Below are 12,376 nucleotides of genomic sequence, written 5' to 3' on the forward strand. Positions count from 1 at the left end.
CTGCTGATTTGATTCATGTTAAACCTAGGTAACTCCAGACCCCTGAAGACCACAAGGTCTACTCTTTATTACCGGTATGAACCCTTCATAAGTGGTATGGAACACAGAATCTCAGGCATAATTCTATGTGTATTGTTTTTTCACTCACCCACTCATATGTGAATAAAGTCTGTCTTGAGGATCTATTGGACTCCTAATAGATTTTTCCATACAAGAATGACAGGATATCTTACAACCTGAAATCAAATGGATTGTAGAGGATAAAGGGACAGTCTACTTCAAAGTTTTTATTGTTTAAAAAGTTAGATAATCCCTTTATTAGCCACCCCCCAGTTTTGCATAACAGACACGGTTATATTAATATACTTTTTACCTCTGTGATTACCTTGTATCTAAGCATCTTCTGACAGCCCCCTTATTTCAGTTCTTTTTAAAGACTTGTATTTTAGCCAATCAGTGTTGACTCCTAAGTAACTCCACGTACGTGAGCACAATGTTATCTATATAGCATACATAAACGAATGCATTCTAGCTGTGAAAAACTGTCAAAATGCACTGAGATTAGAGGCAGCCTTAAATTACTTAGAAATTAGCATATGGGCCTACCTAGGTTTAGTTTTCAACTAAGAATACCAAGAGAACAAAGTACATTTGATGAGAAAAGTGATGATTAAATCATGAAAGTTTAATTTTGACTAGACTGTCCCTTTATGGTAAACTGGACTAAAGCATACATTATGAATTTTCAATTTAAGAAATATTAAACACCAACTGGAAACTACATGAATCTGCAGGTTCATATCTGAAAAGAATAATGCACCATTGTTTGGCCAAATGAATATATTTTGAATGCTTTTTTTTTCTGTTCACTAAGTCTGCTACAAAACAGGGCCCTTGCTATCCAATCACAAATGTACATTTGTATGCTATATGAATATGATGTGAATTATTGTTTATACACAGGCAGTAGAGGAAATAGATAAGGGGAGCTCTCAGCTCTCAAATTTCCTTAAAGGGACACTGAACCCATTTTTTTTTCTTTCATGATTCAGATAGAACATGGCATTTTAAGCAACTTTCTAATTTACTTCTATTATCAATTTTTCTTCGTTCTCTTGCTATCTTTATTTTAAAAGCAGGAATGTAAATCTTAGCAGCCAGCCCATTTTAGGTTCAGCACCATGGATAGTGCTTGCTTATTGGAGGCTTACATTTACCCACCAATAAGCAAGCATAACCCAGGTTCTCAAGCAAAAATGGTCCGGCTCCTATACATTCCTGCTTTTTAAATAAATATAGAAAGAGAACAAAGAAAAATATGAAAGTTGCCTTAAATGGCATGCTCTATCTGAATATTGAAAAAAAAATGGGTTTAGTGTCCCTTTAAAGTGGTTAAGTGCTCATTATCTTCAGTTAATTCTCATTTAATTAATATTTGTATCAGATTTAAAAAAAAAAAAAAAGAGTTATGTTAAACAGTGTTTCTACACCATATAACCTAAAATTAACTTTTTCTATGGGGCATTAGATCTGATGAATGAGTTTGTGTGTTTTTAACATTATTTGTCATTCTAACATTAAAACAGAACTCATAAATCAGTACATGACCAATATTTCTAACCAGACATTAACGTAAAGAAAAATTATATTACTCATAGGACTGAGCACCATTTCCAAAACAATACTTTTGCATGAAACAGATTAAATGGACAGTAACATTATTTTGTTCACTGTTTCTTAAAGGGACAGTCAACACTAAAATTGTTATTATTTAAAAGGGTAGATAACACCTTTACTAACCATTCCCCAGCTTTGCACAACCAACATTGTTATTTTAATATACTTTATAACATTTAAACCTCTAAATATCTGCCTGTTTATAAGCCACTCTAGACAGTATAAATAGGGCATGTAATTTTAAACAACTTCCCAATTTACTTTTATCACCAATTTTGCTTTGTTCTTTTGGTATTCTTAGTTGAAAGCTAAACATAGGAGGTTCATATGCTAATTTCTTAGACCTTGAAGAATGCCTCTAATCATTTTGACCACTAGAGGGCACTAGTTCATGTGTTTCATATAGATAACATTGAGCTCATGCACGTGAAGTGACCTAGGAGTGAGCACTGATTGGCTAAAAATGCAAGTCTGTCAAATGAACTGAAATAAGGGGGCAGTCAGCAGAAATTTAGATACAAGGTAATTACAGAGGTAAAATGTGTATTATTATAACTGTGTTGGTTATGCAAAACAGGGGAATGGGTACTAAAGGGATTATCTTTCTTTTTAAACAACAACAAAAAAATTGTGTTGACTGTCCCTTTAATATAACCATGTTGGTTATGCAAAACTGGGGAATGGGTAATAAAGGGATTATCTAACTTTTTAAACAATAAAACATTTGAGTTGACTGTCCCTTTAATTATTGCAACGGACAGTAGTTGGTTAGTTCCCTAAGCTGTTGGGATGTTTATTGAGTTACACATTTGCATGCATTTCAAACAGAAAGAAGTTTGGGCTGTTCCATGGAATTAAGTGTTTAGTTGCAAACAATATGCTAATATGTAGCATTGTTATCCAGAGGAGGATCATTCTACCAGTATAGAAACTAATATACATTAAGTGCTGTTTGAAATAAAGCAATTTATTTTGGGTTGATTGATCTTTATTCCAGTTTTTCTTTTACTGAAGCAAATCTATTTATATGTTAGTTGTTAAAAAATAACTCTAGTTTGTATTTGTACAAGGGGAAGATTCTATTTGCAATAGCAACTCTTGTGTTTGTTGTCAGAGCACAAGCAAGCAGTGCCTATCACACTGTGCAGGTTCTACTTCCTACTGTATTAAGGGAGGTGTGCATTCAAATAAAAAAGAGAAGGGTAAAGTCCTGCCTTACAGAGAGGAGGAGAATTGTTTGACTGCTGCTGCCAGTAATGATCTGTAACTCTCACTTCCCTATTACTTTATGACTTAAGACCAAGTTGCTGACAAGCCTGAACTGCTTCCCTCCTAAGACAATGTCAAAGTGGTTCAACTTGAAAAGTTAGCAAAACCTAAACTGAAGAAAAAGAGTTAAATAGTTTTTTTTTTTTCAATTCTCTTGGAGATTAGCGATTCAGACATCTTCATAAATCGTTGATTTTTCAATGTGCCAATGGCGTTTCCCAACATCAGTCCCCGGGAACACAAATCTCTGTTCCCACTGCTATTGGTGAGTGAAGAATGTGTTTATTCCTTTTAAAGTTAGCTGTATTGACAGGTCACTAGTTCTTGTTGTATAATTTGTGTAAATATGTGTTTATACCTAAGAATACATCCATTTCCTATTCTATCTTTGACAATTGGTATTGGTGTTACCAAATATAGGGTACTAATTTCAGCAAAGTAGTCATTTATTTTTATTTATATAGTTTCTCTTTGTTTATTTTTACTAGATACAATTATACCAAATACGTGCTTTCTTCTACCTCCTTTTATTTGTTTATGTAAAATAAATACTCAAATTCAAGCTGTGACCTTATTCTACTCATACCAATGAATGCAGCGTACACATTTGTGTTTTAACAAAGCTAAAAGGAAAGTTGCTATTTCAGTAATGCTTCTTAGATTCACTGTAAGGCTGCTGAAGTCTCTCTAAGCTTTACTCTTGCTCAGTGTTTGTATGTTAATATTATCTTACTACATGTTTTTGTATGCATTAATTACATGTTCACCCTTTGTAATTGCTGGGGTTTCAATTCCAGTCTAGTGTTTGTATGCTAATATTATCTTAGTACATGTTTCATTTTATATGCATTAGCCAATTGCAAACCATTGTGATAGTGGATTGTGATACACACTGCAAAAATCCTGAAATGCCATTTATAAGTGTGTGCTTTGTGTGCTAATTAGATGCACAACTCCTTGTGACATTGAACTAGATGCTAAAAACCACTGACAAAACATCATGATGTATAGATGGTTGGCATTTAAGTTCATGGTACTAGGATTGTACCCTCGAGGACCAGAGACAGATTAGATTCCTGTATGGTAAAATGCAAGTTCCTGAGGTACCTGTTTCATCTGTGCTCATGCAGAGATTACATTTGGCCCATACAGATAAATATTGGACAACCTTGGTTTATACAGGGTTATAAGAAATATTATATGAAGCCATTAACAATCCGTTTGATTCTCAGCTGTTGTAAAAGTACACGCTCAACTGAAAATTCAAAGTTACCAATCTGACATGCCCATAGAAAATAACCGCACACTTTAGTTACAGAATTGGATGATTAGTTGAAGCCATTTTTTGTGGATATGACCTAATATTCTTATCAGCTGACATAGCAAGCTAAGTCCAAAATAGGTGTGTGCACTCAGCATCTTTCAAGTGGTGAAGGTCTGAGGATGTCAACAGGGGGGCCAGACTTACATCAGCTATGGCAGGCAAATGTCAACAAATATTAAAGGGACAACAGCAATGGGCACTAGTTATCTGGAAGTACAAGATGTTGCCAAGAGGCTGCTCGTAAAGATTCAAATTAATGACACAAAAGATGATGGTAACATCTTAGTGAATGAATTTCAAATTAAAAATAGTTTGCAACATCTCAGCCTTTTTTTAATTTGAATTAACAGGGTGATATAAAAAAACAGGAAAAACCTGATGTGAGTACAGAAACAATACTATTTACAGAAACAACATAAACAATGGTATTTCCACTAAACAAAACAGAGCAAACAACTATCTTTAGAAAGCAGGACAATCTCTAAATGAATAAAAAAATAATAATATGTCATCTGTCTGATGAATAGCATCAATCAATTTATGTTCTAATGACTGGGCTTAACATAATCACCATATTATTTTGTATTATTGTTGTTAAGTTAATATGAACATAATCACCATATTATGTTTATTATTGTGGCTAACATGAACATAATCACCATATTATTTTTATTATTGTGGTTAACATGAACATAATCACCATATTATTTTTATTATTGTTGTTATTATTATTATTATAATTATTATTATAAATTTGGGTTAGATTGGCAAAATCTTTCATTTAACTCCCCAAAGACCAGTAATTTTCTGCACAGCCAAAAAACATTAATAATCTGGCACACACCCATATGAAAACTATACACTTTTAGGTTGGTACAATAGGAATTAATTCCCTTTAAATGTGATTTTATATATATATATATATATATATATATATATATATATATATATATATATACAGTATACATATATATATATATATATATATATATATATATATGTTGTATATAAATTAATTAACGATATATAGGCTGAACTAGTCATTGTCTCTTGACCTATATGCATTCTGCAAGTACCATTAATGCTTTAAATCTGTTTCAATGTAAGGATATACTTCACAGAAAGGATGTAAAAATAGATTTCTTATAAATAAAGTGAAAAAACTGGAATATCGTCTTAACAAAGCAGTTTAGCCAGAAAAGCCATCACAACACGCACAGAGCAAAGCAGTAGAATCACAAGAATGTCAGAACCTTAACTCTGTTTTTAGCTATTCTGACGGTCATTCTGACATTAAATCAAGACATTTTAAAGGATATGATAATGATATTAGTTAACAACAGCAAATAAATGCAAGATATAATGATATGTTTATAGCAAAGATTAGCTTGAGAATAGTATGTATTTTTTTAAAATTATATCAGTTGTTTAAATATTGAAGATATAAGTTTAAAGTTTTTATTTCTATAAAATACTTACACCTAGATTACGAGTTTTGCTTTCGTGTTTTAATGCTTAAAAAATTGCCATTTCAGCGTTAAAACAGCTCCGCGGCCATTACAAGTCTTATCGGTATAGCTGTACCCCAAGCCTTTTAGACTGTAAAGCAACAGTCCCGCACACGTAAAAATTACGTTTTTTTCATGGGACTTCCATAGCGCAGCCGTTACAAGTTTTGCGGTGAGGCTAAAAAGCTTGCGTTGCAACCTATATCGACAAGATCCGTTCCGCAATCTAAAAGCAGTAGTTATGAGTTTTACGCTACAAAACTGTTACGTAAAACTCATAACTAAAGTGTTACAAAGTACACTAAACACCCATAAACTACCTACTAACTCCTAAACCGATGCCCTCCCGCATCGCAAATACTATATTAAACTTATTAACCCCTAATTTGCTGCTCCCGACATCGCTGCCCCTAATAAAAATTATTAACTCCTATTCCGCCGCTTCCCGACATCGTCACCACTATGATAAAGTTATTAACCCCTAAACCGCCGCCCTTCTGCATCACAAACGCTATTTAAATATTATTAACCCCTAATCTGCCGTCCGCCCACATCACCCCCACTTCACTAAAGTTATTAAGCTCTACACCGCCGCCACTATAATAAACCTATTAACCCCTAAACCGCAAGCCCCCTACAATGAAATATACTAAAGTAAACTATTAACCCCTAAACTGAAAGCCCCCCACATCACAATAAACTAGATTAATCTAGCAACCCCTAAACTTAACTTTAACTTTAACTCTAACGTAAACCCTAACCCTAACACCCCCTAACTTTAACATAATTAAAATAGAGCTAAATTAAACTTACAATTATTAACTAAATAATTCCTATTTAAAATTAAATACATACTTACCTGTGAAATAAAGCCTAAGCTAGCTACAATATAACTATTGTTACTGTAGCTAGCTTAGGTTTTATTTTTATTTGACAGGTAAGTTTGTATTTATTTTAACTAGGTAGACTAGCTAGTAAATAGTTATTAACTATTTACTAACTACCTAGTTAAAATAAATACAAACTTACCTGTCAAATAAAACCTATGCTGCCTTACACTAAAACCTAACATTACAAAAAATAAAAAAACCTACCATTACAAAAAATAACAAACAAAATTATACAAAACAATAAAATGTATTCCTATTCTAATACCCTTTAAAAAAAATCACCCCCAAATAAAAAAAAAACCCTAATCTATAACAAACTACCAAGGACCCTTAAAACGGCCTTTTGGGGAACCTTAAGATGGCCTTTTGAAGGGCATTGCCCTAAAGTTAACAGCTCTTTTGCTACAAAACAAAACAAACACCCCCTAACAGTATACAAACCCCCACCCCCTCTAAAAACCTAATCTACCCATTGCCCTGAAAAGGGCATTTGTATGGGCATTGCCCTTAAAAGGGCATTTAGCTCTTTTGCTGCCCAAACACTAATCTAAAAAAAAGCCCCACCTAAAAACCCTTAAAAAAAATCTAACCCGACGATCCACCTACAGTTTTTGAAGCCCCGCTTGAATGATCTTCATCCAGGCGGCGAGAAGTCTTCATCTAGGCGGCCTCTTCTATCTTCATCCAGCCTGGTGGTGAGAAGTCTTCATCTAGGCGGCCTCTTCTATCTTCATCCAGCCTGGCGGTGAGAAGTCTTCATCCCTGCAACCTCTTCTATCTTCATCCAGGCGGCGAGAAGTCTTCATCTAGGCGGCCTCTTCTATCTTCATCCAGCCTGGCGGGGAGAAGTCTTCATCCCTGCAACCTCTTCTATCTTCATCCAGGCGGCGAGAAGTCTTCATCCAGATGGCCTCTTCTATCTTTATTCAGACGGCATCTTCTATCTTGATCCCAGCAATGTGGAGCGGGTCCATCCTGAAGACATCCAGCACGGAGCATGCTCTTCATACGGTCACCGCCGTACAATGAATCTTCAATGCAAGGGAGCCGTTTCAAAATGGCGCCCCTTGCATTCCTATTGGCTGAAAAAATTTAATCAGCCAATAGGAATTATAGTTGCTAAAATCCTATTGGCTGTTCAAATCAGCCAATAGGATTTAAGCAGCTCTCATTCTATTGGATGATTCATCATCCAATAGAATGAGAACTGCTTAAATTATATTGGCTTTATTTTTTATCATTAGTTTGTTATTTTGTGTAATGTTTTTTTTTTCGTTTTGGGGTGGGTTTTTTATTTTTAGATTAGGGCTTGGGCAGCAAAAGAGTTAAATGCCCTTTTTATGGCAATGCCCATACAAATGCCCTTTTCAGAGCAATGGGTAGATTAGGTTTTGCTTTATTTTTATTTTGGACAGCGCTGCGGAATATGTTGGCAATGCCATACAAAAGTCAAATCAATATTCAAATCATACTACTCACCCATAGGGGTAGATTTATCAAAGGCTAGGCAAACTCTGTATGTGCTCCTTTAACTTCTCCCCAGCTTGCCTCCGGAAAAGCGCACGTGTGCCTGAATTTATAAAAAAAATAGATGTAATTTTGCGTGTTTAGTAAAAGGCAAGCTGGGGCGTAATAATGATACATTTTGCCTGTCGGAAAAAGCATTTACTCCCTATTTATCAAAGTACATCCCTATAAATATTTATGCCGCCAACAAAAAGCGTTTTTTAGGTATCTATTTTGCGCATATTTATATTATATCATGTTTCTGTGCTGTTTTTGCCATATGTTGGTAATTTAAGATTGCAAAAATCAATATATCAATATATCGATATATATATATAAAACTCTTGGTACCCGTATGCACCTGTGGAAGCGCACATTTCTGGCAATAACAGTCTCTTCTTGGCGCTGAGCCTTTGCAAAATGAGTTAAAAGATTAAAGTACTGCATCACAAGATGTAAAAGCATGTATTATAATGGTGTTCACCTCAGTCTGTATGGCGAAATACACGCAATTAAAGGAGAAATTACGCCTATTACTAATGTATATTTGTGCACTCGGGAGCACGCCGTGCGCCTAGGTGAATGCAAGCGGAGTGCGAAGAAGTTTCTTTCAGATTTGCACAATTATAGGTGCAGATTGCTTTCATAAATATGGCAATTGGTGCGTATGCGTTATTTTGCCCGCAATTACAGGCAAATTGCTTTGATAAATCTACCCCATAGTGGTAGTACTACTAATATCCCACAAATGATTACTGTATAAAAAATCAGCTCACGTTACAAAATGATTTTTTGAGTGGGCTACAAGATGCCCCCAAACCTCAAAGATGCAAACTGAAGACAATATTTTGATTTGCTGTGTTAATATTCCCAAACTTGTTTAGTTATTCCTAAAGAAAGATATGTGAAGATAAAAATCTCAAGAGATCTTATCTAACATATTGTAAATATATATTTAATTATATATTTTGTATCGCATTTATCTACAGTATATATATATATAAACACACATATATACACATGTGTGTTTATGTGTGTGTATATATCCACACAAATATATTCACACACATATCCCCACACACACAAATATATAAACACACATATATACACACACATAAACACACAAATACCGTATATATATATATATATATATATATATATATATATACACATACATACATACATACATACATACACACACACACAAACTTTATTTTCTACATTAATTGTTAAATATAGCTTATTGTTAAAGGGACAGCCAAATAAATAAATCACATTCACTAATTCATTAGAACAAGATATTATTGCATTACTGACACATAATATTTTTTTTTTTAAAGGGACAATAAACGTAGATATTAAAGGAATAGAAAGGTCAAAAATGAAATGTGAATGGGTTAATTTCAAATTTAAATAGAAGCATTTTTGCAATATGAGCAGGCATGGTGTTTGATTACTGATACACAGACCCTCACAGAATATCTGCGTATGCCACTGAAAAGCAGTAACACATTTTTTTTTTTTTAATTTGTTTTTTATTGAGGTTGTGAAAGACATTACATAAAATATGCATAGATAAGCAAAAATAATCATGTGATGATACATACACCTTTAGTCAATAGTCATCCGAAGCGGTAGAAAAACAAAACTCGAATCTGTAATTCTCAGAACAGACGTAAACACTGTGTCTCTATAATATATAACTTAATCCAATAAACTACCTGTCAGTATCTAGTGGATCTAGTAAATGGAGGTGGTAATCTGAAGTTATATAAGCTAGTATGTCCATAGAAATTTCGCATAAGGTTTAATGGAACCTCAGTTTTATGTTACATGTACAAGCAAAATGATCCCTTCATTGCTATAAAGAATATTTATTAGGTTAACTATTCTAGAAAGAATGTGGCAAGGGGGGGTTTACATTTTTTTGGGGTTTTGGGTTAGGGGAATTCAGCGGGCAAGAGCCGCTCAAAATGAGATAAGGGAGAGGGGAGGGGGGCGGGGTTAGTTATGGTGCTAGTCTAGAAAATACGATTGAGCTTTTAAATTATGTGGGTGCAGAGCCAGAAAATAAATTTCCAATCAGTGCCAGGTATAGGGAGGAGCTGAAAGATGCTGTAAACCCTTTCATCAGATACCATATTTAATATCAGCATGCCCCTCTAATGAGTCACTATTGTCAGAGAAGTATGTAATAGGGCCATAATAATTTAACTTTCTACTGCATGGTTTGCTGGGCATAAGGAGACTACTATACTACTAAGGTGAATAAGGGAAGTGATTTATAAAAGCGTTTACAAATTAGTGTAATAGAAACAATAAGGATATTGCTAGGTACCCTTTAGCACTAAACATATCTTATATAGGAGAATAAATCTCTGAAATGTGTAAACTTTACTATCTTATGAAAATGTTTATTTAGCCAGAAACTCAGCAGCGGCTTCATTGTGTGAATCAAAAGACATGAGATGGCCTCATAAATGACCAGTTATGGGTCTTGGTAATAAGGAGGATTATCAACGAACAATCACCACTCAGTAAGGTATAATATAGCTGAGATTGGCTATTATAACTAATAGAGTAATAATTATTTGTTGCGAGAGGATTATTTCATGCTGAGATCAAGTCAAAGCAGGTAAAAATTAGTTTACATTATAGTTGTGAGGGAGGAAGGGATAGTCTTAAGTACTATAGTTCTGAGTAGAGCCCCAAGTAAAGTACTAACTAGGGTTAAAGGCAATCTAGCTACGGGCATCAGAGCGTGGAGAAAGATACGCTAGCAAAATAGTATGGTGTAAAAAGTCAGTATGAGTCTGGTGTGTGAGCCCTGCTACAATCAGATAGGGAGCCCATACAACAGCATACAGCCTAGGCTATGGTGGCGTTGTATACTGATAGCCCGCACTTAGTCATCATCATGGTCTAATATGAGTCTTGTAGTAAGCAGATGACAAAAATTCATTATGGTACTCTATAATACACGCTTGGTAAGGAAGGGGTGGACTAAGGGAGTTTTAGAGCTTGGTTTGGGACAAAGTTAAACTATCAACTGTATAAACTGCACTTGAACTGTTAACTAAAAGTTATAAAGAGATCCCTGGGAGCTGGGTTCAACGCTACATAAAGGTCCACACTAGTACTATTAAGTTGTCTGAACCAAAATCAACAGACAATAAATGTGATCTCTAGATTACAGCATGTAAATCTACGGTGGCAGTAAAATTATGAATTAAAAGCGATTACATAGCGGAATAGTAGCAGTAACACATTTTTTCCAGAAACATTTATGCTAATGCAAGTATATTGCATAAAATGCTTCTATTTCAAATTCAAATGCACCCATGCACATTTATTTTTATCCCTTTAATGGTATGTCATTCTGCACTATAGTGCAGAATTACGTAACATTAATATCTGTGTTTACTGTCCCTTTAACTCCTACAATGAGATAATCATAAGAAAACTAAGGTAAAGCACTACTACAAGCATTGTAGCGCCCAAGAATACCATGTTCTGTTGGGAGCTACAATACTTGAGGCTCCTGAACAGGAATTTACCTTTGTTTAAACACATAGGGCCAGATTAGAAGTGGAGCGCAAAGTAACTCTTCAGCTCGAGCATTAATTGCAATAGAAGTAAGCTTTTTGCTCTGGTATTATGAGTTGAAAGTAAACTGTTTTTGCTCTTGCGCTAACCCGACAAGCACATAAAGCCAAACTTAAAATATTGCATGCTCGTTCACGTATTCCCCAAAAGAAGTCAATGGAGCAAAAAAATGTAGGGAAAAAAACCCCACTCTCCCGCAAACCCGACCGCATATTCTCATTTGCGCTAACCCAACATGAAAATATGAAGATTTCACATTCCAATGTTCTTCAAATAACAGAATATATTCTATTTATTCAGAAATACATATTTCTACATAAATCTGATGTTATTTTGGTATAATATATAGCTATATACATATATATATATATATATATATATATATATATATATATATACATGCTTATATATAGGTATAGATATATACAGGAATATCTATTTAAAAATACATAGAACATGTTCCCCTATGTGCAAAACATTGGACTGTGAAATATTTACAGTAAACACAGTATAACACTTTATTAAAAATGAATATGGCATAAAAATGCTTTTACATATTTTTATCTACTTGACTGTAAAGGGCTCCAATGCACTTA

General features: G+C 34.2%; 1 protein-coding gene across 1 annotated transcript in view; it reads left to right on the forward strand.

Annotated features, from left to right (window-relative positions):
• The first annotated feature begins 2,921 nt into the window (after positions 1–2,921).
• PTPRH (protein tyrosine phosphatase receptor type H) overlaps positions 2,922–12,376 on the forward strand; it is a 317,187-nt gene continuing 307,732 nt past the window's right edge. The window contains exon 1 of the mRNA XM_053690705.1: positions 2,922–3,211. Coding sequence (XP_053546680.1) covers positions 3,155–3,211 — 57 coding nt within the window. The 5' untranslated portion in view covers positions 2,922–3,154. The remainder of the gene's footprint in view (positions 3,212–12,376) is intronic.

Source organism: Bombina bombina, chromosome 8 (assembly GCF_027579735.1).
Source record: "Bombina bombina isolate aBomBom1 chromosome 8, aBomBom1.pri, whole genome shotgun sequence".
Classification (NCBI taxonomy): Eukaryota; Metazoa; Chordata; class Amphibia; order Anura; family Bombinatoridae; genus Bombina; species Bombina bombina.